General features: G+C 35.1%; 1 protein-coding gene across 5 annotated transcripts in view; it reads right to left on the bottom strand.

Moving 5' to 3' along the window:
* Positions 1–569: 569 nt before the first annotated feature.
* The window catches only part of LOC137644929 (uncharacterized), a 592257-nt gene continuing 565617 nt past the window's right edge, over positions 570–27209 (bottom strand). For all 5 annotated transcript variants that reach the window (XM_068377806.1, XM_068377808.1, XM_068377807.1 and 2 more), the window contains 2 exons: positions 5444–5641; positions 570–1501 (listed from right to left, as the gene is read on the bottom strand). In XM_068377806.1, the coding sequence (XP_068233907.1) occupies positions 854–1501; positions 5444–5641 (846 nt within the window). In that variant the 3' untranslated portion in view covers positions 570–853. The remainder of the gene's footprint in view (positions 1502–5443; positions 5642–27209) is intronic.

Genomic DNA, 27209 nt, shown 5'->3' with positions numbered 1-27209 from the left:
AGATATATTGCATAGCTCTATTTTCTGTTAAGGTTACCTTATTTCACTCTCACCACATATGTTTTGAATATGTATCAAATTAGCCCAGAGAAATTTCGATTTCATAATGGTAAATGACAACTTCATAAGATATCTTATTCAAAAAGATCTACTCCATCCTTATTTACCTAGTTTGCATTTATCTACTCATGCAAATATGTTAATGAATCTGGCTTACTCTCTTCTATGATAATTAGGGATATGTTAACTTACCGAAGTCAATTTGCTAATTTTATACTAGTATCTCAACACCATGTTCATCCCCAATTTTGCAGAGCTTCTTGATTGAGTGGCTTATTGACTATTCAATCAATTAGTTAATCTATTTTCTTTTCTTTTGTACTTGAAAATTATTTAATTAGGGTAGATGCATTTCGGCTAAGGAGATATTCTCTTTTAGAATATGTTATGGAATATTCATCTATTAATAATTATTGTTATCAAATATATTTTATCTATTTATTTTGTATTATGGGTAGTGACAACTAAAAGTTGCAGTATCATTTGTAGGGAAAATAAACTATTTTTCCTTAAGAGTAATAGACCATTTTATTTTCCCAGAACAAAAACTACTATTTTAAATCTATGATCGGGCAGAAATCAATATATTTATCAAAAAAAGCTTTATAAACAAGCAGCAGCGTTATCCAGTACTTAGCTGAACATCCGATAATTCACTAAATGATGATTTATGAGAACTGATTATTTCATTATTTACATATCAAGTGCAAGATGACTAAACATTACCCAAATTTCAACCAAAGCAGCTTTGAAATTCAGCCAACAACCGGATGTAAACACTATTAAGCGAAAACTAGACTATTATTCTAAATGAAGAGGAAAGAGACAAAATTATAGAGGAAAGGTACAAAGTAGCAGCTGAACTGTAAAGTCCTTCTGCTTCATGCGAAGCTCCATTTTCTGTGTCTTCGTCATCAGTGCCTTTAGTCTGAGCCATTTTCTTCTTTTCCAATTTTTCTCGTTCCAGATCATCAAATCTTGAACCACCCCCTGGATGAATAGGCAAAAGCTCCTTTGGAATGCCATACTGTGCTACGGGATCTTGCCCTCTGTTTTTACCTTCTGTTACTGGAAGGACTACTGGTTCTTGCACCACCTCCATTTCATTTCCTGCTTCTGTCCCGACAGTTGCCTCAAATTCTGGAACTTCGGTGTTTGGGTGGTGTTCAAAGAGGCCTTCGTCAAGGGAGCTCTCAGTGCCTTGGAAGTTTTCTTCTTCTGGTCCTTCAATGTCCACCGGGATTTCCACTGCATTGTGGCGTATTACCTCGATTGTTCTGTGGGGGTGATGAGGCCCCTCTTCAGCAGCCCCAATATGATGATGTTCGGTTGCTTCTTCAACGGGGTGAGGCTCTGGGACGGGATTATGAGAACTGATAAAATCTTCATCTAAAGTTTTTAAGACAGATTCTCCAGATGTCCTTTTTGGATGTAGATTCTCCTGGAAAAAAATAAAGAATATTAGTCTGGAATGAAGTTTAGAGGATAAAGTAGTGTTATTTCAAAGTGGTTAACTGGTGAACTTGGTAATTTTTATATAATATTTTTTGATACAATATAAGGATGAATAGTATGAAATCTTGTGTCATATGATATTTTGTGCAATTTACTTTGAATATGTAATCCACATTGAAATTATCTGGAAAAAAAAAACATTTGTTTGAAATTTGTGCTCAAAGCACATTTCATAACCATCATTGCTACGTAAGTAGAGTATCCCTTTTCAAATATTCAATAATACAAAACCACATAACGTTGAGTATTGACGTAAGTAATTTTCTATTATTCTTTGTCTTTATCATCTCAAGGTATGTTATAATCTCATGTTGAAGAAATGTAGTATTTCAATTCAATCAGATATAAACAGCATACTACTGTATTTCCTTCCTTATATCAGTCTTGCAACAATACAAATTACGTGAGTCCTCAAATATGGTAATGAGGTCCATGATCATTCATCAATTTTACCTCGCTCCCTCTCAGTTTTGGTACCAATGTGGGAATCAAGAGTGCAAGTACTGCTGATGATTGTGAACTGTAAACAATTTCTTGGCAATATTACAAGTGAACAGTTCTAGGTTAGTCAGTCCTCTAGGTTGAACCTCTCTGTAATTGAGGAGAATGCAACGAAATTTGAGGTAAACCTCCTCCATATTCCAATACAGCAGGCCCTTAACTAGCCATGTTTGACCAGTTAAACTCTATTTAAATGGTTGGCTCTTTCAATCTTACAATTTGGCATTACTGTTAATGAGTATTTTGCTTGTATGGTACACCCTTTTCGTTTCTTGCATTTTTTTTTTTTTTTCAGAAATTCGAGTTGAAGATTTCTTTTCTCCTTATGGTACCTAGAATTAGTTCAAAGAATAAGATAAGACACTCCGAGGCAAGTATTCTAACATGAGGAAGACAGTCCTATGCCGAGAAATAATCTTTGCTTTAGATTCTACCTGCAGCCAAGCAACCCAGATGCCCTGTTAGACTTGGCCCCTCCCCCTATGTAGCTAATTGGGTAATTTATGATTAACAGATTGCATTAAACGAGCAATGATTTTAGGACGAAAAATGTTTTTAAGTAACAACGTCATTAATTGTGTCTGTACTGTATATATCAGCTTCTCATTCTCACACTTGTTTGTTCCATAGATAAAGAACTATGAAATGAAGTGTAAGAGGAGAGCAGTGATCAAGTCAGCCATGGGAGAGTGATGTATTCATTTTGACTTTTATTGATGTGACAAGAGAGCCATTTCACAGATGATTATTTTTATTATAGAGCATGGTATTTTAGTCATTTGTAGAATGTGAAGGATGGAGAATAGGCGATGCAATTGATTTCAAGGCTTGAAAACATGAATTTCAATGATTGTCAAAGACACTTGATGATTTAATGAAGACATGAAGAATGGTAAGAGACAGGAATATATGTGATTTTAAGGGAATTGCTGTCATATGGTGACTATAGCATAATTTAATGGATTACATGAGTTTGCACGGTTTGTGTATGAAGGAAAAGTTCCCCAAAAGAATGAGTGTGAGAAATAATAAGTTCATCACAAAGTTAAAAGGGATGTAGGTAACTGTAAGGATTATAAGGGATCACGTTACTTACTATACCAAGAGAGTAAAGGATAAAGAGCATTGTCACTATCCCTTATCTTTGCCATTCATGAGCGGGCCTTAAACCAATTATATTTGCTCCTAAATAATTATTGAATCACCAACATCCATTTTCCATCATCCATATAAAAATTCCTTACTTTATCTCTTTGGCTTGAATTCACCCTCATGACGTTACTCTTAATCACATTTAGTCTCGATTTTCTCCTCTTGTAAACACTTTATAAAGTTTACCAGTTTTTGTAGTTTCTCTTAATTACTGATCAACACAGTATAATCTCCTAATATCAACCATTTAACTTCCCATCCTCAACTAATTTTCTTATGATAACTTTGCAACTACATCCAATAGCTTTTTCTGGACTTTTGCATTACAGTATTACATCCACTTTCAAACGAAACCAGTCACTCTCCTTGTTACATATTTTTGCCGTATGCAATTTACTTTTATTATTAAAAACATTAATTGCTCTCAACTGCCTCTACGGACTCTGTCAGAAACTTTTTCTAGTTCATGTATGCCACATAACCTTTTTCCTCTCATACTTCTTATATAAACAATTTATCAACACGCTTCTCTCTAGTCTAAGTTCATGCTGCTCTCCCTTCATCAGTATTTCGGTCAGCAGTTTTAGTAATATTTTGTCCATAAAAATCTATCTGACTGTTGCCTTACAAACATTTCCTCATTAAAACATAATTACAAAAACTGGTCATAACTCCTGACGTCTTTCATTTATTCAGCCTCTTAATCGCCCTTCTCATACAGTCAATATTCACTTCCACAACCATTCTCGGACGTACACACTTTCAAGTCTTTAATAATTCAGATCTGTCTCTATTCTATCCCATGAATTTATAAAATCTTTAAAATACTTAGTCCATCAACAAAATGTGTCATTTTGCAGTGTATTTTGCTATTCAGAGAATTAGACGTGATTTTTGGAACTAATCGTAGGTAGTCGAAAACTAAGATCAAATAAATACCTTCGAGTACTCAAATAAAAAAGCCATGACCAAACATAGATTCCATATTTTTCTCCATAGGGAACATTAGAATTTCTTTCTCTCAACCTTAAATGCACCAAATCCTAAATTTTACACGTGCCGTCAAATTCAAAAGTCCACTGACACTAATGTCGGTTAAGCTAATGCACTTTTTATACTTTCAAATTTGTTTTCGAGTATAAGAGTTCTACTTTTGTAATCCTGCCACCAATATAAAATTAAAGCCTCTTGGAACAGTCTAAAACAAATAATAATATCAAGTAATATGTAAAGGGGTTTCAACGGAAGTAATTACAAAATAAATATATAAAATATATATTAAGTGTTGAACTAAAATCTCAAAAATGACTTGGCCATTATATGATAGAAAAAGTGCGTGAAAAATGCAGATAAGAAGACCTCGGACGACTGATTTCTGAGCTTAAGGTTACCTATAAAAAAAAAAAATTCTTTTGTCAGAAATTATAATGATAAGGACATAAACAACACAAAGAGGTCACCTGTGAAGAAAGATACAAAAGAAAATGGGATCATTTTGACAGCATGTTTGGGGAACAATATTCAGGCAAACATGAATCTGCAAAAAGCTGAGAATTATTGCAGCATGAGCGGTATTCGTTTTCCAAAGAATGGAAAATAATTTCAGGTTTTAGACTAGTCAACATATTTCATATTCTATTGTAACCCAGTTATTGTAAGAAGGTGGAGCCAAAGAAGTATAGTAATTAACTTGAATATTATTGGCAATTGACGTTTGAGGAGACTATACATAAACCATAGATAGCAAATTGATAATTTTTGGATTGTATGATTGTCAGATTCTTTTATATTGCTACTGAATTTAGGAATTAACTTCCCTTTTGTCTTTCTGGATTCTGACATTTCCTTCTTTGAAAGGTGGCTTCATGGCTAGAAACTACTTTCTTCTTGTCTTGCATTGTTTTCTTGTGTTATAAGGGCATCAGGTTACATATTAAAATAAACATTTAACAAATGCAACTTAAGAAAATCTTTAAATCCAACAAAATTGAAGGTTTGACCTCTGATTATCTAGCATCAATTAATGTTAGACGTAATATTGCTTTGGATATTTTTCCCCACGTTCTTCAGACAATATTTTGTTAAAGTAATATCAATTTCAATTATCCATTATTAAAAACGTAAAGGGGATTTTTGAACAACAAAAGAAAGTTAATATGAAATATTTTAACCGTTATGAATTTTATGAAGGTACAGAAATATCGACAATTCTCACTGGATGAACTAAATGTGGATGTGGCATCTCATCCTTCGGATGTGTAGCAGGATGGTTCATTTCCTCCGTTAGGATGCTCTCAATGTCCGTGGCAACACCGACTGCTTGAGTGTCATCTGCGAACATTGATTGTTGGTTCATCTGGCCCGCCAGGAACTGGTCCTCGGCCATTGTCAAAGCCAAGAAGAACGGAAGTACCTACGGAATAGAGGAAACCAGTTACATGGAAAGCTGGAGAGCAAACCTAATAAACACGGGTAAAACAAAGCTTTAGTCAATGCATCATTTATCCTAAAGTACATTTTCGCATATCTATTAAGACAATTTTACTTATGGCTTTGTTATCATTATTTGCAATTTACTACTTCAATAGTTTCATAAACAATTTCCACGTTTTGAAACTAGTTAATCATACGACCGACTTTATACGTACACACACACACACACACACACACACACACACACACACACACACACATATATATATATATATATATATATATATATATATATATATATATATATATATATATATATATAGTATGTGTATACATTTATGTTACTATATATATATATATATATATGTATGTTAATGATAAATTTTGCCCATTTAGATGTGTTTTTCATATTAAGAGAGTAAAATATATGGATTATAAGAATATAGGTATGTATGTATATATCTATGTAGGCCTATGTATATCAATATATATATATATATATATATATATATATATATATATATATATATATATATACATATATTCATATATATATATATATATATTCATATATATATATATATATACATATATATATATATATATATATATATATATATACACATATATTCATATATATATACATACATATATATATATATATATATATATATATATATATATATATATATATATATATATATATATATATACACACATATATTCATATATATATATATATATATATATATATATATATATATATATATATATATATATATATATATGTATATATATATATATATATATATATATATATATATATATATATATATATATATATATATATATATATATATATATATATACTGTATATATATAAAGGTACCCTGACACTTGCACGACTTTTTGCCACGAATTTGTTGTGGCAAGTCGGTACATTTTGTGGCACGAACTGGAAGATAAAAAAAAAAAAAATACCTCAGAATCACAGCTGACCTGTCCACATAGACACGAACTGGCACGACGAGTTCACGACAAGTTTGTGCATAGTTTGCGCACTTCCCGCATCGTCCCAACGAGTTCAAGAACAGTTCGTGCATAGTTCACGACCCGGTCACGAAATTTTGTCGTGACCAAAATTTTGAACATTTCAAAATTCTTGTCACGACATGCCACGATGTCACGACGGGTTTACGAACACTTCACGCCAGTTCACGACGAGTTCACGCCAGTTCACGACGAGTTCACGCCAGTTCACGACGAGTTCACGCCAGTTCACGACTCGAGTCGTGACAATGCGTGCCAAAAATTCGTGCAAGTGTCAGCCTGGCTTAAGAGTTTCACAAAGAACCCCTTATATATAATATAATGTCTGAATCGAGACTGATTTTAAATGACGTCACTTCCAGTCTAACTTCCATGAATGCATGATTCAATGCTTTCTAGACTCTTTTAGATTTCCTACATCGCAATGAATTTTTCCCGCACCATTATAAAAGTATACCCATTATACTCATTACATATAACAATCAATTATGATATATATATATATATATATATATATATATATATATATATATATATATATATATATATATATATATATATATATATATGAGTGAGCACTTACATAACAATAACTTAATGATAATAATAAATAGTATCAGTAATAGTAATAGTAGTATTTATAATTATCATTTATATATATATATATATATATATATATATATATATATATATATATATATATATATATATATATATATATATATATATATAAGACTGAGCACTTACATACATAACAATAATTTAATGATGATAATAATAGATATAAATAATACTATTACTACACCTACGCATATCACTGTAATGATTTCAAGTTCTTTAGACACACTTAATAATCCTCACCTCAAGAGATTTTTTTCCGGGGCTTATAAGTCTGGCGGTCTGGAATAAATTTTCCCACAACGTGATGTAGGTACTGAAAATTATCCGAGGAGGTTGTAGATAGAAAAATTTATCAGGGATGACCAACGGGTTGCCATACACCCTATCAGCTGCCAAGACATCCAGGGCAAATTTAAAGTGGTTCTTAGTCCCAATGGACCCAGGGAAGCTGATTACCCAATTAGAATCATTGCAGCAGGACATCAAAGCTGCTTTGAGGGTGCCATGAAAATGTTCAACCATTTTGTTGGCTGCATGGTTGTAGGCATTGTCTGATGTAGGGTAATGCCCAGCAGATTGATATCCATCATTGAGAGGTGAAAGTGTAACGCCTGTCATAAGTAATATGCTCAGGGATAGATACCAAATCTCACTATCCACCCTAAGATTAAGGCAGATGTACATGAGGCGGACATTGCAGTTTTCTTTGGGATGGCTTCAGGCGAACGAGTGGAGCAGTAAATGACGGTAAACAGGTAACAGGTAATGACATGAATGTGGGCAAAATGATGCTGAGGTTGAGGAAAGGTGCCCACTCCTGAATCAGTGTATCAATGTACTTTTGAAGTTTGATATGAAGTGCAGGTGCGAACACAATCCTTAGCATCCTTAGCAATACCGTGTAATATGAACGTCATCTTCAGTAGCTGTGCAATAGATCAGCGAGAGGGATGTGAGAGGCCATGAATGAAATAAAACACCTGTCGGCTCATGGGAGCAGGTATCCATGGTCATAGTCTACCATTACTGATGTCAGAGGAGGTTGGCGGCGGAGTTGTTGATGGCAACATCTTCCCAATGGAGGTATGTGTAGAATGTCCTAAATGCTTGGTACTTTGGATATTGTTGCTGGGCTTCTGCCAAGGCATTGAAATCCAATCCCAGGTGAATGGCAGCCAATGGGTTTCTTGACAGGGCATTGAGGGTGGGATTCATATTCCCAGGAACGTGTTGAAGCAGTTGTATTTAGCCACGACGGAATGATGTTCGCATTGATGGGCGGAGAAGGCCCCGACTGTCGAATGAAGGTGTGCACAATGAGAAAGGTATAACCTTTAAGCAGTGGCAAAAGTGACGGACAGCCAAATGCCCTGCCAGAAATTCACGGTCTAAGTATAGTAGCCAGATTCTGCCCTGGACAGTTTTCTACTAAATAAAGTCAATGGGTGGGGTGAGCCGTTGCCCACCTGCTCAAGAGGGACATGTGGCCTAGGAAAAGTAAGAGCAGCATCAGTTGATAGGGCATTCTTTGCATTGCAGAAGGTTTCTTCCTGAAGGGGACCTAACTTCAGGTCTTTAACTTGTTTTTAAGGGAGACATAGAGGGAGGTAAGAATGGTGGCCATGGCTAGCAGGAAATGGTGATAATAGATGATCATGCCCAAGAAGTCTTGAAGTGCTTTGATGGTCGAGGGCACGGAAAAGTTCTGAACTGCTGCTACCTTTTGAGGGAGGGGTGGACTACTTCAAGAGTGATGTGGTGCCCTAAGAATGTTACTTCTTTGGCGCTAAAGGTACACTTGTCGTACGGACTACAAGGCCTTTCTACTGTAGGCGGCCGAAAATGATGCGCTTGGTGACAGAAGTGTTCCTCTTTTGAGGAAGAGAAGATGGCCATGTAACATAGGCAGAAGAGGAGGTCCCCTAAGATGCCATCCATGAGATGTTGAAAAGTAGCCCCAGCATTAACACTGGTGATGCGATGATGCAATGATATGTGAAAATATTCATAACTGAAAGTGATCTCAGGAAGCGAATTACTGCGTCGTACGCAACTTATTTTAGAGGGAAATTTGATGTAAATACGCATGTCCCTCAAGGAAATCGAAACTCACACCACTAGTGGGCAAATGATTGATGGACACGTGGAGGGGTCTAAAAGAAAACGGATAGTAACAGCGCATGTGTGGTAGGCCTACGCTGATTTCCAATGTGACCTATTTTTTTTTAAATTTACGCTCTCGTAGAAAAGTATTTTTTAGCGGGTTTGTCCGTAAGGAAACAAGTGCAATATACATATCTTATACATGATTAGAAAGTCCTTTCTTTATACTTCCATGAAACAACATAATAGTATTAACGCTTCCATACATAACATGTTATCGTAATAACACCTACAACAAAACTTCAAAATTTTGCTCAATTTTTTTTTGGATAATACCTATATTTTTTCATTTATTTATTTTATTGGAAATTTTTTCATCTTTAAAACGATGTCTTCAATTTTTCCGTATCTTTATATTTAGGGCATTGAAATTAAAAACGTCAACAAAAGTAGGTCTAGAAATATGAAAGCTTCGCTCGGAAAAAAAAGAAGCTATTTTTTATCCATTTACACCTCACTAATACAATTATTAGAAGGAGGTTGCTTTCACTTGAAAGATCTACAATTTTACACAATTTGCGTATCAGAAAAAATCCTCAAACATAGTTATTGTATTTTTCATGAATTTCTAATTTACAAACGTTTAACGCGCATTTTTCATTATTTTTCAACATTCCAGTTGTTTTCTACATTAGTACTAAATTCGATTCGATTTTTTGCCAATATAATGTAACATTCCAGAAGCCTTAATATGTTATAGCTTGGACATATCGATTAAAAAAAAAAGATTGTTCGCGAACGTCATTTTTCGACTAAGGCTTTTCGGCAAAGGCCCATTTCTTCCATATTTGCCATCCATGGCACTCGTTGATATACTACCACTAGAAAGTCCTCAAACTGGCTAGATAGTACTTCATTGGATCCTTCTCTCTGGTTATGGCTCATTTTTCCCTTGCCTACAAATACACTGAATAGTTTGGCCTATTCTATCCACCTCCTCCTTTGTCCTCATACACCTGACAACACTGAAATCACCAAACAATTTTTCTTTGCTGAAGAGGTTAACTACTGTGCTGTAATTGTTCAGTGTTCTTGGTAGGGGTAGAAGAGAGTTTAGTTATAGTAAGCAGCTCTTGTAGTAGGCAACTCCAAAATCAAACCATGGTTCTCTAGTTTTGGGTAGTATCGTAGCATATGTACCTAGGTCTTCCACTGTTTTAGGTTAGAGTTCTTTTGCTTGAGTGTACACTGTGGCACACTGTTCTATTTTATTTATCTTTTACTTGTTCTTTTGAAGATTCTATAGGTTATATATGGAAGATTTATTTTGATGTTGTTATTGTTTTTAAACTTCTCTTGTAGTTTATTTCCTTATTTTCTTTCCTCACAGGGCTATTTTCCCTGTTGGAGCCCTTGGACTTATAGCATCCTCGTATTCTAATTAGAGCTGTAGCTTAGCAAGTGTATCAACCAATAGTCTTACCTACTCTTCTTTATGGTTTTGAAACCTGGAGAGCTTACCGGAACAAAATGAAAGCCCTTGAGAAATTCCATCATCGGTCATTGCGAAACATCTTGAAAGTAACTTGGGAAGACTAATGTACGAACGTAAGTGCTCTTGAAGAGGCAAACTGCTCTGGTGTTGAGTACATTTTGATTAAAATCCAATTGAGATGGGCAGAGGAAGTTGTCAGAATGACAGACAACCGCCTCCTTATATGAGGTTTTTAACTTGGAGCTAATTGAAAGGACTCGTGAAGTTGGTAAACCAAGGAAAAGAATCAAGGACGACCTAGTTACTAGTCCACTGCAGAACAATTATAGTCTTTCTATACCATTCCACACCCGGAAACTTTCTTAGTTCATCAATCCATAGACTTCTCTTCCTTCCCCTGCTTCTTTTGCAGTCTCTTTAAGACATGACCTTCCACTCCCGTCAGTTTATTTACTTTCTATGTCAGCCTATGCCTGCAAATTTGATTAGCTCCTTCCCTTACTCTTTTTGCAATCTCTAGGCATCGATTATATTATTCTTCTTGTCCATCTATTATCTGGCATTCTCATTATATATCCTGCCCATGTCCCTTTTTTCATAGTTATAGAATATCCTTTACTTTAGGATGTTCTCATATCTACAGTATGCTGCTCTTTTTCCGTCTGTTAGTGTTACTCCCATAATTAATCTTTCCATAGCTCTTTGATTTGAAAAATAAAACTCATGTTCTAAGGTTTTAGTAAGGAACCAAGTTAATTCAGGTAGGACGATCTGATTAAATATTTTTCTCTTTAGAGAAAGTGGTATTTTACATTTCATGATCTCATTTAGTTTACCAAAAGCTCCCCTTCTCATGCTTATCACTCTTTTATTTTTGGTCTAATGTAGGCTATTGGGGAAATGGTTAATATCTGTTCAAAGTATGTATATTCATCAACAATCTTTAGAGGGTCGTTCGTAACTCTTATTTGTTCTCTACCTGTTCAATGAACATTATGTTAGATTTACTCATATTCATTTCCAGTCATACATTTCTGCCTTCTCTATTCAAATGTTCTATCATCTTCTGCAATTCCTCCAATGATTTCCTAACATAGAACTGTCATCTGCAAATCTTAATTAAGTTGTTAACATATTCCTCTTTAGAGTTAATTCCTAACTTTTCCAAATCTAATCTTCTTCTAGGTACGCTGTCTACCTCCTTTGACAGTTGTAATCATTTCACATTCTTTTTTTTTTTTTTTTGGTAGTTGTAGGATTGCTGTACTATAGGTATTGTCAAGCGTTCTAACATAAGATTCATCTATTCCTTGTTTTTGAATGGCTTACATTACAGTTGATGTTTTGACAGCATATATATTTATTCACATTCATTATACACATACACACACGTGTATATATATATATATATATATATATATATATATATATATATATATATATATATATATATATATATATATATATATTCATATATATATGTATAAATACAACAACAATAATAATAATAATAATAATAATAATAATAATAATAATAATAATAATAATAATAAAAAGAGAGAGAGAGAGAGAGAGAGAGAGAGAGAGAGAGAGAGAGAGAGAGAGAGAGAGAGAGAGAGAGAGAGAGAGAGAGAGAGTGTGTATACATATGATATACATGACGTAAAGGAAGGAAAAAAAAAAGACGGGGTAGAGAAATTTAGCACTTTGGTATTCATTTAACATTAAACTATGTTCTTCTTCCTTCTTTGCTTCCTTCCCTGTTAAAGCCTGCCTTTTTAAATGGCACCTAGAGCCAAATTAAGTAGTAATTTAGAAATATTAATTGCTCATGAAATAAATTATGGGATTTAAATGATACCCTATTTTCTGTACGTAAATCAGCTTAGAAAAGAAATGTATTCCACCGGGAAAAGGACAGAAATTGGCAAAACATAAACTTTCGTGTCCATTGAATATTATTAAATGGAATTTTTCTTCCCAAGAACTTTTTTTAAGATTTATTTAAGTCAGGTATAAAATTATGCATTACCATAAAAAACCAATAAACTCAAATTAAAGATAAAAATTTCACCATAGTTCTGTGAAACGTGGAGAGTACTTACTCGAGATATCAAGCACAATAAATGAATACATAACCATAGTCTGGCACTGTTTATTTAGCCAAGTATTTGTCTGTTGACACAATGTAATTGAAGATCCTACAAGCCAACCCATATATCATTCAACTGTATTGAAGACTTGATGATGGATTTCGTTTGACGTAAACAGAGCTCTACAATTAGTAATAAATACTAAAATCCAAATGTTCATCTGGGAAGGAATGAAGACATTAATGAAATTTAGGTTATGAAACATATTTAACCATTTAGTGCTTTAAAGCGAGTAAAAGTGTTTATATACTATAAAATAAAATTGAAGCCCCCTAAAAAACTCACCATTTAAGATTTATAGTGAAATTAAGATTTTATTTCTTCAAAAACTAAATATTAAAACCGCTCATGGATCTGTTATGTAATGAGGTACCTATTCTCTCTAGATAAAAGCAAATAAAGTCAACTTTTATTTTGTTTATAGATCCGCTTAACACAAATCTACACTGAAACCTATCTCTCATCTCTACTTATTTATCTTACTCTCTTTTAGCTTGTTGTCCAACCCCTACCAATTCTGCATAATGCATCTACGGCCTTTTTCCCAAGCTCCACCCCGACGCTGAATAGCTGGGCCTTATAGCCCAGCTCTGACAAATTCCTTAAATACCAAAAGTATCAGGAAATTTAAAGAAATGTTAAAACTAAAATTTGTAGTCTAAAATGAAAAAGGAAACTATATTGAAATTACAAGGTGTTGCTCTCATCCCTTAGCCATGTCCACGAAGATAAGTTTTTTTTTTTGCTCTAATACTTTGGAAAAAGTAATGTTATGGAAAGAAACATAACTTGCATTTAGAAGACAGGATAATAGATTTTAAACCAGTTCGGGCTTAAGAAACTTTCCATAACATTAAAAAGAATTAGACTCGTTGGCAACTTGGCTGGTTGGTTGGCTTGATAGCATGGACTTTGTGCAAGTCTGAAAGGGTTCCCATGCTAAAGTGCTAACTAAGATATCGAGTCTGATGTGGACACCTCGACTACTCCGATAACAAAGACCTTAGTCGTTTAAAATCAAATCCACCAAAATACCCGAAACAGCCGGGATATAAGGAATCTTTAAGTATTCGTGCTAAATCGATTTATACAGTAATTAAAGAAAATCTACACAACTATAAACTGATTAGAGACAGTCGATAACTATATAGATAATTGTAGTAGTCAGAGACACGCTTAATGTTCTATAATCCATTATATATTCAATAGAATTTATATATCATAGTTTTTATTTTCCTTGAGATCTCTACGCTTGGTATTTCACACACACACACACACACACAAACTCCTTATGACCTTTCATTTGATTAGTTTTTACAATTCTGAGTTAAGAAGGATTGACAATAATCCCATTAAAATCAAAATGCTGATAACCTTAACCTTGGTACTATAGAGAGAACTCTAGTGAAAATACCGGAAAAAAATTAAAAGAAAAACCTTTTTACAAAAACTACTGCAGACTTTGTTTGGAGCTCATTGTTATCCTGATAAAGATGTTCGAACATTTTATAGAGTTTATCTTCACAGTTAGAGAAAGTTCAGCGAATAAAGGTTCTTCAAAGTTGAAATATCTAACCGAGTCTTTTTAAATGCATTCGAAACGTTCAAGTTTAACCGAATCCTCTGTAGCACGCTTTACTGAAGTACGGTACATAAGCTATGAATTCAATGGATTAGTACTCGGCTGATAATTCTTGCAACCGTGTACGATCCCAGAAAATCGCTCACATCTCCAGCTAGCTGTGAATAGGTAGCAACATCAGTTTCAGAATGATATAATTACGGTAGTAAAAAAAAAAAAAAAAAAAAAAAAAAAAAAAACTAGACGGCCTTACTCCTCTGGTAATAATCCCTTCAGAGGGAGAAAAAGTTACGGTGAATATATATATATATATATATATATATATATATATATATATATATATATATATATATATATATATATATATATATATATATATATATACATATATATATATATATATATATATATATATATATTATATATATGTATATATATATACTGTATATATATATATATATATATATATATATATATATATATATATATTATATATATGTATATATATATACTGTATATATATATATATATATATATATATATATATATATATATATATATATATATATATATATATATATATATATATATATATCCGAAAAAAACTGAACTGTGGTCTGTTGATCTTTATATATATATATATATATATATATATATATATATATATATATATATATATATATATATATATATATATATACAGTATATATAGATATATATATATATATATATATATATATATATATATATATATATATATATATATATACATATACTGTATATATATATATATATATATATATATATATATATATATATATATATATATATACATATACTGTATATATATATATATATATATATATATATATATATATATATATATTTATATATATGTATATAAAATATATATATTTCGGCCATCCGTTGAGATACTACCGCTAGAGAGTTATGGGGTCCTTTGACTGGCCAGACAGTACTACATTGGATCCTTCTCTCTGGTTACGGTTCACTTTCCATTCCGTACACATGCACCGAATAGTCTGGCCTATTCTTTACATATTCTCCACCGTCCTCATACACCTGACAGCATTGAGATTACTAAAAATTCTTCTTCACCCAAGGGTGTTAACTAGTACACTAATTGTTCAGTGGCTACTTTCCCCTTGGTAAGGATAGAAGATACTCTTTAGCTATGGTACGCAGCTCTTCTGGGAGAGGGACTATCCAAAATCAAGCCATTGTTCTCAAGTCTTGGGTAGTGCCATAGCCTCTGTACTATGGTCTTCCACTGTCTTCGGTTAGGGTTCTCTTGCTGGAGGGTACACTCGGGCACACTATTCTATTTTATTTATCTTCCTCTTGCTTTGTTAAAGTTTTTATAGTTTATAAAAGAAATGTTTATTTTAATGTTGTTACTGCTCTTGAAATTTTATTTCTCCTTGTTTCCTTTCCTCACTGGGCTATTTTCCCTGTTGGGGGCCTCTGAGCTTATAGTATCCTGCTTTTCTAACTAGGTTTGTAGCTTAGCCATTAATGATAATAATAATGATAATAATCCGTGGTCTGTTGAACTTTCACTGCGGTTATTAAAATCTTTTCCTAATTTTTTTCAATATTGCAAGGTAAAACAAAATATATGTGGAAGTAAAAATATATCTATAGATCAACTTTGCGAACTCGAAAAGCAAAAAATTTTAAAAGTTTATTCAACCTAATGCCGAAGACAAGACAGAACTAGTCTGTCTAAAGGTAACATGGCAGGAAATCGTTTGCATATGGATGAGGACATGAGAAAGAAACAGAAGTCGTACCGAAAGTTCCCGCCGGTTTAGCAGTCTCCCATTTTAAGCATTTTTGCTTTATGGGCGATACGACGGAAGGCCTTCATTCTGCAACACTCCTCGGACATTATTTACTGCATCAGTTTTATGCTAATTAGGCCTCGTAACTCCTTCAGCATTATATCCACATTAATATGTTAATAACACTTGAATTCTAATTCTTGGCTGGACCAAAAATTCCCCCTGGAATCAATAAGGTCATTATTTCCAGGCTGTGACATTATAATTTTATAAAAAAAAGACGTTTTCTCATCATCATTTATAATGATGATGAATTTCCGTAATGAGACATAAAACCGATAAAAATCAAGTAGTAGATCTATATAGAAATTCGAAGTCTCAAGAACATGTAATAGGAATGTTCAATATTTCTCACTACACAAATGTCATGCGATGTTGAAAAATTGTGAATATAATCAAACCTAGCAAAAAAAAAAAAAAATTACTTGTTTAATTACGTACCTTAACACATGTATGTGGTTAAAATAAGCATCTATTTAAATAACTACTATGGTTTCCATGCCTCTTCATTGTATTCAAAGATTACCTCATAATCAACATGCATATATATTTTACCTATTTTAAATCTATTGCCAGTTTAACAATGAAAAGTTCTTGGATGAGAGTTGTCTTCCTAAGTTAATGGAAATGTTTATTGTCGTTTATACTCTGTTTTTCTAGTTTTTATAATCTCTTTATGCGTGGCCAATTTCGTGCTTAAATTGAGTGGTGTGAAATATATGCATTGAGAGCTTAAAATAATTAGGATATATTTATATTTACTTTTATTATCATTATAAGATAATATGTAATTGCTCAGGGTCATATGTACATATATATCAATTACGTAAATGAAGGGTGATTTTTAATGAGTCTATTATGACGTATAAAAACCTAATGCGATGTATTTTTATTACGGTGTGGGAGAAACCTTAACGAATTTGGCGCCAGAACAGTTGACTCGAGTTTATTGTGTTATATGATCCCAGTTTTAGTGAAAAGAGTGACAAAGACAGCATGGACACTTGTTCACAATAATTTACGGTTTATATAACAGCTGCAGAATGGAAAGCTGAAGTATAGCATCGTTACTTCGTGGAAAACACCAAGTATATATCACCAACTGACACCAGATGAAGCAGGAGATTTTGACTTTTTAAGATGCTTTGAATGCACAGAGTAAGTTTCAAAGCTGTAAACGTCAAAAAGGTGAAACTGCTCAACAATTCATTGTCAATAAATGGTTTGACCTTGATTTGGAAATGGAAGAGTGTGGCGCTGCGGTAAGTGATTTCAATAATTTATTGCTTCTTGAACAATTCTATACTATACGTGACCATCAAGTAAGAGTGTTCTTGAATCTGAAAAAAAAAAACCGACATCTTTAGGTGACGTTGTTGAAGCTACAGACTTACAGTCATACATTCAGTAAGAGGTATGTCAACAATGTAAGTAAACAAGTGCCATTTCAAGGTAGGAATCTTGCAAGACCTGAATATAAACCTGCAAGACTGATATGTTTCTTATGTAAAAAATCTGACCACAAAGCAGCCGACTAATATTCCCAAGGAAATGCTGCTAGCACGAAGAAACCTTCAGGAAGAGCTGCTACTACTGTTATCTCAGAAATAAAGAAAACAGAGACTGAACGGCTGCTTGCATTGTCGAAGTAAATCCAGCAGATTTTATGGATGACAAGGGATGGATTGTCAAAATGGTAAGGGATTCAAAGTGGTAGTACAATATCTGTAGATAGTGGTAGACTCAAAGCAGACATCGGTGTGGTAGATATCATCAAGTGCTAAACATGAGGGATGGAAGATGTACAACTGTACTGGTGAAGAATTTGGTGTCTGTTGAGAAGTTTACCGTTAATATTGTGAATGTTGTATTGGCAAACTCTATGGCATATTGTTTCCAAAAATCTGAAATTGATATAAAGATTATGTTCTTTACAGGTAAAGTCATAGCTACATGTCTACGTACGCCACAAACTGAACTTATCACTAGTGATATCCCTGGTTCTTCTGGTGGATTAAAACCACAATCTGGAAAGTGGCCTGTAGTATCTTGAAGTTAAGCTAACCAGAAAAAGGATACTGCCAAAACTCAAAAGGCTTCAATCTCACTATCATCTCTACATTAAGGGTTGGTTGCCTGATGCATACTCTTCAATGCCTTCTATCAAAGGTGTACCGCACGTGTCTCATACACGCTTGTACACTAACAGTATTACTTTTTTGTTTATTGCTTGCTCTTTCTCGCACTGTTAATAGACCAACCTGTGTAAGCTTGTTAGCCTATGTTTTGGTTTGTTTGAGTTTTTGTGATGTTCATCCTTGCAAGTGCTTGTATATAAGCTCATTGTTTGTTTAATAAAGTTTAGTTACATTCATCTCGTCTTTCTGTTATAACAAAACAGGCACCTCACACCCCTACTATTTGACGATGCTGCCTTCCAACCGTGACTTTTCTATCTGTGTCAAATTCCTGAAACTACCTCCCTTCACCAGTATAGAGGCAGTTGCTTGGTTTCAGCACGCCAAGGTTCAGTTTCACATCAGGGGCATGACTTGGTCAAGCACCAAAGCAGATTATGTCTTCAGGGCGATCCCCGAGGAAACTTTCCCAGAAATCTCCTAATGGCTTTGCGACCAAGGAGACAACCCAATAGTGTATGATGCCCTCAAAACATACCTCCTGAAGTAATACTCACCATCGTCACCTACCCGTATAGCAAAGTTTTTTCAGCTCACTCAACAACCGTTGGGGGAGCAAAATGCTTCGCTCGCCCTCAGGGAAATGACCTGTATCGCTCGCCTGCAACCTGCCGCACACAGCTCTCCAAGGGAAGTGAGCCTACTTTGAGCCCTTTGGGTACAACGCCTACCTGAAACTGTACACTCTGCCCTCCCGATGTTGATATTTTGCCCATGAAGGACCTAATGACCAAAGTTGACGCCTTTATGGACAGCCACTTCACCACCTTCAAAACCTCCATCAACACCTACCACCCACATATGCCATTACTCACTCATACTCGAACCGATGACCTTTACAGTCACTTACTGATGCCCTTTGGCTGCAGTTTTACTACTACCACTCGAGATTCGGGGCTACTGTGAAGAAATGTGCAAATAGTTGTCAGTGGCCAAAAAACTTGTAAGTAGGCCATCACTTCTGGCGGTGGCCTCCTCTATCACTAATCTTTTCTGTTTACGTGATGTAGGTATAGATGTATGGTTTTTGGTAGACACTGGAGCTTGTCGCTCTCTTCTACCAAGGTCACTCTTCAGGACACGGTGTAGTCATTCTATGCCTTCTGACATCTGCTTGGTAGCTGCCAATGGATCTACGGTACACGGACGGGATGCCGAATGCATTTTTGCCGAAGGACAAGAAGCAGAAGCCAGGAAGCTGAACGGACAGAATGCCGAACAGACATAATGCCGAAAGGACACAATGCCTAACAGACGTTAAGTCGAACGGACAAAATGCCGAATAATGACTATATCTCTTTTTATATACTCTATATAAATATCTCTCTTGCAAATTGATAAATGATTTCTTTCATTTATCTATTCATTCTTTCAATCACTTAATCTTTCAACCATAAATAAAAAAGAAAATTATTATGTAAATGATAAGTATCGTTAATGGATAAAAAAATAAGAAAATACCGTATTTAAGATTGTTTTCTTCTTCCAACTTTAACTTTTAACTAATTTGATAATTACTATTTAACTACTTCTTTAAGTAACACTATGCTAGTTTACTATTTATGCTCTGTAGTCTTGTGGTCTACAGCAGTGGTATGTTGAACCCAATAACGCACTTTTTATCAAGCAGTTACAAGCACTTGCCTTCGTTCCACCCGCAGATGTACATGAATTATTTAACGAATTGGTAAATATCTTAGATGCTGAAACGGATGAATTGTTAAGTGATTTTTTGTTTTACTTTGAAAGTACATGGTTAGGGATAATCCAGCGAGGTCGAAGGAGGAAACCACTGTTTGATGTTGATTTGTGGTCTGTTGACACTCGCGTTAATAATGATTTACCGAGAACAAACAATTCCCTTGAAGGCTGGCATCAGGCATTTAAAAAGAGAATCAACATAACGCATCCAACATTCGCCAAATTACTAAAGGTTATCAGAAATGAACAAGCATGTAATGAAATTCTAATTGAACAAGCTTTTGCAGGGATTGATATAACACGACTTAACAAGAAATACGATGCCATTAATGATAGGATAAAATCCATATTTTTTTCTTATGATAAGGATGAAGGATTAACTTTTTACGGTCTTTAGCTCACAATTTTTTAAATATTCTTTTTTTCTCTTATACATTATACTATGTAGGTTTTTAACTTTTTTTTTAACCCAGCCGACACATTTTATCTTTTAAATAAACACATATTGTATGTAGTATATTGTAGAAATAAAATGATTATCAAGCATTTTACTTTTATTTCAGGCCTACGTCCTTTTGTCTTTTACAGGTGTTCTGAATAAAAAAAAAATAATCATTGATTTTCTTACTGGACTAAAGGAAAAAAAATATATATATTTGCTTATAATTACATTTAGTCGTAGCAGTATTCGGCATTTTGTCCGTTCGACTTAACGTCTGTTAGGCATTGTGTCCTTTCGGCATTATGTCTGTCCGGCATTCTGTCCGTTCGGCTTCCTGGCTTCTGCTTCTTGTCCTTCGGCAAAAATGCATTCGGCATCCCGTCCGCGCACGGGATCTACGATCCCCACTCACAGGTACAAGATCCTCACATTACCGTTTGGGAGTGCTAAACATCATTGGAAGTTCCTCGTTACTGATGTCCCGTTGCCAATCCTCAGGGGGAATTTCCTCTCCCATTCCCACCTCCTGATTGATATTGCTTACCGACGGTTAGTAAACGCAGACTGATAGTCGTCAACACCTCTTCAACCAGCCCCCTCCGACCTCTCTCTCTACATCAGCTCACCCATGGATGCCTACTACCACCTCCTCATGTCATACCCAGAAGTCTTCCTTCCAGAACTTCGCCAAACTCCCACGATTCCCACCACATGATATTCATCACCAAATCAAGATGACAGGGCCCACGGTATTTGCCAGATTCAGGGGTCTGGCACCGAATCATTTGGCAGCCGATAAACAAACGTTTGCCGAAATGGAAGAAATTGGACCTTTGCCAAAAGGCCACAAGCCCATGGTCGTCGCCCTTACACAACGTCCTCAAGCCTGCAGAAAGATGGTTCCCTACATCATTGTGGAGATTACAGGCGTCTGAACATGCAGACAGAACGGGACCATTACCTCCTCCAAAACATAGCCGACGTTACCTTCTACTTGCACAAAGTGAAGGTTTTCTCCACGCTTGACCTCTTGAAGAGGTATGATCAGGTGCCCCTGAACCCAGAAGACATTCCTAAGACCACCATCACCATTCTCTTCTGTGCATAAACCTTCAATTACTCCTATTTTGGCCTTCTTAATGCTGGGGCTACTTTTCAACGTCTCATGGATGGCATCTTAGAGGACCTCCCCTTCTGTGTATGTCCTTCCCTTCTGTGTATGTTACATGGGACAACATACTAGTGGTCTCTTCCTTTAAAGAGGAACCCCTTCGTCACATACAGCTCGTTCTCGACCGCTCTACAACAAAATGGCCGTTCAGAATTTCCCCACACCCTCGACCGTCCAAGCACTGCAAGAATTCTTGGACATGATCAACTATTATCACCGGTTTCTGCCAGAAAGCAAAAGACATGAAGTGGGGTCCCCTTCATGAAGTAGTCTTCATCAACGCAGTGAATGCCCTATCAATCGCTGCTGCTCTCACTTTTCCTGTGCCACATGCTCCTCTCCTTCTCTCCCCCGATGGCAGCAACATAGCTATTGGTGCAGTACTATCACCCTGTCCATTGGTTTTTCTTCAGTAAAAAACTGTCAAAGGCGGAATCTGGCTACTCTACCTTCGACCGTGAGTTGCTGCGAGTTGCTGGCAGTACATTTGGCTGTCTGTCACATTCGCAATTTCTCAGAAGTACACCCTACGTCATTCAAAATGGACCACATGCCTCTGGTGCACGCTTCCATTCGACAGTCCAATGCCTGGTCTGCCTGTCAATGCTGGCATCTCTCTCCTGTGGCTGAATACAATTGCACCCTTCAACAAGTCCCTGTTAAATTGAATCCCGTTGCCAATGACCTATCCAGAAACATATTGGTAGCAATTCATCTGGGTTTGGATTACAACACCTTGGCAGAAGCCCAACGAAAAGATTTAGAGAACCAAGCATGTATCCCATCCTGCACATCCCTCCATTGGGAAGATGTCGCCCTCGACGACTCCAACGCCACCGTCTTCTGTGACATCAGTACTGGTAGACTACGACCATGGATACCTGCTCCCATGCGCGACAGGTGTTTAATTTCATTCACGCCCTTTCACATCCGTCGCTGTGATCTACTGCACAGTTACTGAAGACGAAGTCCACGGCATTACTAATTATGCTAAGGATTGGGTCCTCACCTGTCCTTCAGGCCAAACTTCAAAAGTACATCGACAAACAGATTCAGGATTGGGCACCTTTCCTCAACCTCAGCACTATTTTGCTCACATCACGTCAACGTTCTTAGTCCCCTACACACATCACAAGAACATTGTAACTTTTTACCATCACTGACCCCTCCACTTGTTGGCCTGAAGTCATTCCCATGGAAATTGCAACATCATCCTCGAGTACATCTGCCCTACCCTCACAGTGCATAGCGAGATTTGGTATCCCCAAGCATACTACTTCTGATAGGGGTACCATTTTCACCTCTCAAATAAGGGCATCAACAGCAAATCTAATGATGTCTAGAGTATGCTCATGATGCTGTCCTTATTAGCAGAACACCATGGATTTGCAATGCTAGCTTACCAGAATGCGTGGAATATCACAGGAGGTTAGGCTCATGATAAATAGACGACAAAAATAATAAGAATGGAATTTTTAATGGAAAATGAAATATCGTTGGAAGGAGAAAGGATTAATGAGGTACAACCATATAAGTATTTAGGAACTATGATCTCCAATACAGGGTCATTAGAATTGGAGTTTAGTGAAAGACTGAAAGAAGCAAATCAGACAATGGTTAGGTTAAGTAAAATTTAAAAATAGAATCGCCCGAAATTACATATAAAAAGCCCTCAGAAGAATATTAGGGATTAAGTGGCAGCACAGGATTAAAAATGAAACTGTAAGAGAGATTACTCAAGTGCCATATGTGGATGAAATCATGGTGAGCGGTAGATGGAGATGGTTTGGCCATGCTCTTCGCACTCCCCAAGAGAGATAAGTTCACCAAACGTTTAACTGGAATCCACAAGGTACTAGAAGAGTTGGGATGAGGACTATGATGCGTGAAGTATGAGTTGATGAATGGAGAAGTATTGAATTAAAAGCTCAAGATAGAGACGACTGGCGAAATCTAACGAAGGCTCTTTGCCTTAATAGGCGTAGGAGGTGATGACGATGATGATGATGATGATTATGATGATGAGGGGTTAGGAGGAAAAAGGAAACGAAGAATAATTGACCGAACGCTTTCGTGTTTTTATTACACTTAATCAAGGTCTTATGATTCAAAAATACATTAAGACTAAAAAGAAACAACTGTGATGAAGTACAATGGGAGGAAATACCAGCTCTCATGCCATACGGCGAGTAACCCATCAGACACCGTAAAGAGCGATGGGAGAGTCAGCGGGTTGGACTGCACACACGAACCCGGTGCACAGTTAAGGTGTGAGCGGTTGCTATTTATCATAACGAGGTTTGTTATCAATTTCTACGTCCAACTGTACGAACAGAAAAATGAGTAAACTGACGCAAAAAAATTAAAACCGGTGTATTAAATGCTTTCAAGGACTTACCAGGAAACACCAGGAAAATTGTTATCCTGGTTTATAGCCATTCCTTCCACGCAACTTTCATGAATAATTGCTACAAATTGTCGAGTAAGTATACTGGAGTAGCGCTATGTAAACTGCAGTTCATTTTGGACGCAATGCAATTTTAATTCTGAGTAATGAATATTTACTACAAAGTCTTACCACAGTTATAAACTGTTCTGTGCATTTACTGAAGATATATCATTAAAGGCACTATGATAGTCATAAATATATATTGCTGGAATTACTCTTGGATTTAAAACATTCTACGCTATAATAAAATGGCAATTTGCGTTTTATACAGTACTATCAATTTAAAATTAGAAAAATTTTCAAAGCATATTTAAGTTTAGAGGAATCTGTTACACTAACCACTACATTAAGATATCTACTCATAAACCTCTCCTCCTGATGTTAGAAAACGCTTCCGAACAAACACTTTTACAAGAATACAGATTACATGACAACTACTAGTTGCATTGTACGATCATTTAGCACGAGAGAGAGAGAGAGAGAGAGAGAGAGAGAGAGAGAGAGAGAGAGAGAGATTGCATGTTAAGAGCACGGTTTAGATATATTTCTTCCTCTTATTCCTGTATATCTCTCCTCCCCATCTCTCGCACCTTTCCATTATGAAAATTATTAGAAAGCATTCGGCAATAGACTTCCTCACCAGACTTAACGAGGAAAGGGGATTCTTGTCTTGTATTGCATGCGTAAATTTATCAGTTCAACTCTGGGGATAGCCAAATGAACTATATTCGAAATAATTGCGACTGCCCTTTATGGACGGTGTTCGGTAAACCTTTTTTCCATTATGTCATATCCAACCTCATTTGCGAAATGTTATTTGTGTTATGGGGTGTTCAATATGTTTGATAGTTAATATATATCAGAAACCAGCGAGATTTTTGAATGAAGTCTGTATACAATCTGTTTTTTAATAAAACGTTTACTATCAGAATTCTTGCCATTGTAAATTCAAATTTATTTTTTAATCTTCAATTCTATTAAACGCAAACAATCAGTAGACCAATGAATAATGGAAGTACTGTAATAGCCAAATCCGAAGTCGAAGTAAACCATTTTCCCACTGTTCCGATAGAAAACAGTCAGTTTCCCTCTGTGTATCCCAACTAAGACAAATGAATTAGATAGTTTCTTTAAAGTCGAGAGAGGGTTTTCTTGAGGCATAATTGAACATTTTACTCGTTAATTAAGCAAATGTCAGTCATTTAAGACCTCGTGAATTTAAGGTTATTTACAGCTTAAAACTTAATTGTTCTCACTGATTTCTTTAGCAGCTCGGCGGCACCTAATGGAAACTACCTGAATTTTCCAGCCAATGTAGCAATAGGGAAAGTAAACACTAAACAAATTAAAGTAACTACTGTATAGAGGTTGTGGTAACTTATTGGAAACTTCCCTGCCTTGCAATATGCTAGCGGGAATTCATGACAGACTCTAGGGTGTTGTCCTGTCTCTTGCCTTTATCATTCATGAGTTACCTTTAAATGCTGAAAAACTGAATATTCAACTTTAAAATATAAAAGTTCATGGTTAAAAGAGTTATCTTAGTTTTGAAATGCAAATAGTTGGAATTACGAGATTAATTGTTACTAAATTTGCCCCATTTTATAATTAATATTTTTCATATGGAATCATTCTGTGGAGTTTAATGATGAGACTAAAAATATACTCTAAAAAGGGACAATCAATTTTCTAACGATTTTGTCCATAACTGTTCACTTAGTTTCTATCTTACAACCCCACATTCCTAAATTAATCGATAACATTATACAGACGTGATTCTTAGCTATTTATATAGAGCAAACAACTTGGAACATTTTTTTCACATATATTCAAATTTATAATGAAAATTACCCACTGATATTTGTACTGTAATTATTCAGTGGCTATTTTCTTCTTAGTAGGGTAGAAGAGACTCTTAAGCTATGGTTAGCAGCTCTTCTGGGAGAAGGAAACTCCACCAAAATCAAAAAATTATTCGTTAGTCTTGGGTAGCGCCATAGCCTCTGTACCATGGTCTTCCACTGTCTTGGGTGGAGATCTCTTGCTTGAGGGTACACTTGAACACACTATGCTATCTCATTTCTCCTCTTGTTTTTTGAAGTTTTTATAGTTTTTATATAAAATATCTATTTTAATGTTGTAACTCTTCTTGAATAATATATATATATATATATATATATATATATATATATATTTATTTATTTATTTATTGACTGTCAAACACATATCTGGTTCATTTATACTAATATTACTTTTATCTTAAAGTGGCTGGAAGAAGAGGAAGAGACCTCATAAGAACTGTACACCACACTACGGATCTTTGCAGGTAATTGTGGTAGGTAAAACAAGAACATTTACTTTATTTTACTGGCTCTGCGGCTAGCTCACAGTCTTCGGCTTACCAAAGTTAAATTAATATTGACAGCATTTGACTACTGCTACCTCCCCTGTCATAGCTCTTTAGGTGTTCTTAAAAAGAAAAAAAAACCTCGTGAGTACTCCAACACTGGACTTCCCAGAAACGTACCAGTAAATTATTCATTCATCAATAGATATTACAAGGCTGAAAATTTATTTCCTTGAATATATAGACTTCACGGATATAAAGGATTATACTGAAGAATATTGGTGAGGATTCATAGAAAGGGCATCCCAGTTAAAAGTCTGCATTAATGTATCCAACTCATGCTAACAATTACGACATTCAGGAAATTGAAT

Source organism: Palaemon carinicauda, chromosome 8, assembly GCF_036898095.1.
Source record: "Palaemon carinicauda isolate YSFRI2023 chromosome 8, ASM3689809v2, whole genome shotgun sequence".
Classification (NCBI taxonomy): domain Eukaryota; kingdom Metazoa; phylum Arthropoda; class Malacostraca; order Decapoda; family Palaemonidae; genus Palaemon; species Palaemon carinicauda.
Note: the sequence above shows the minus strand (reverse complement) of the source record. Positions and strands in the feature narration are given on the sequence as shown.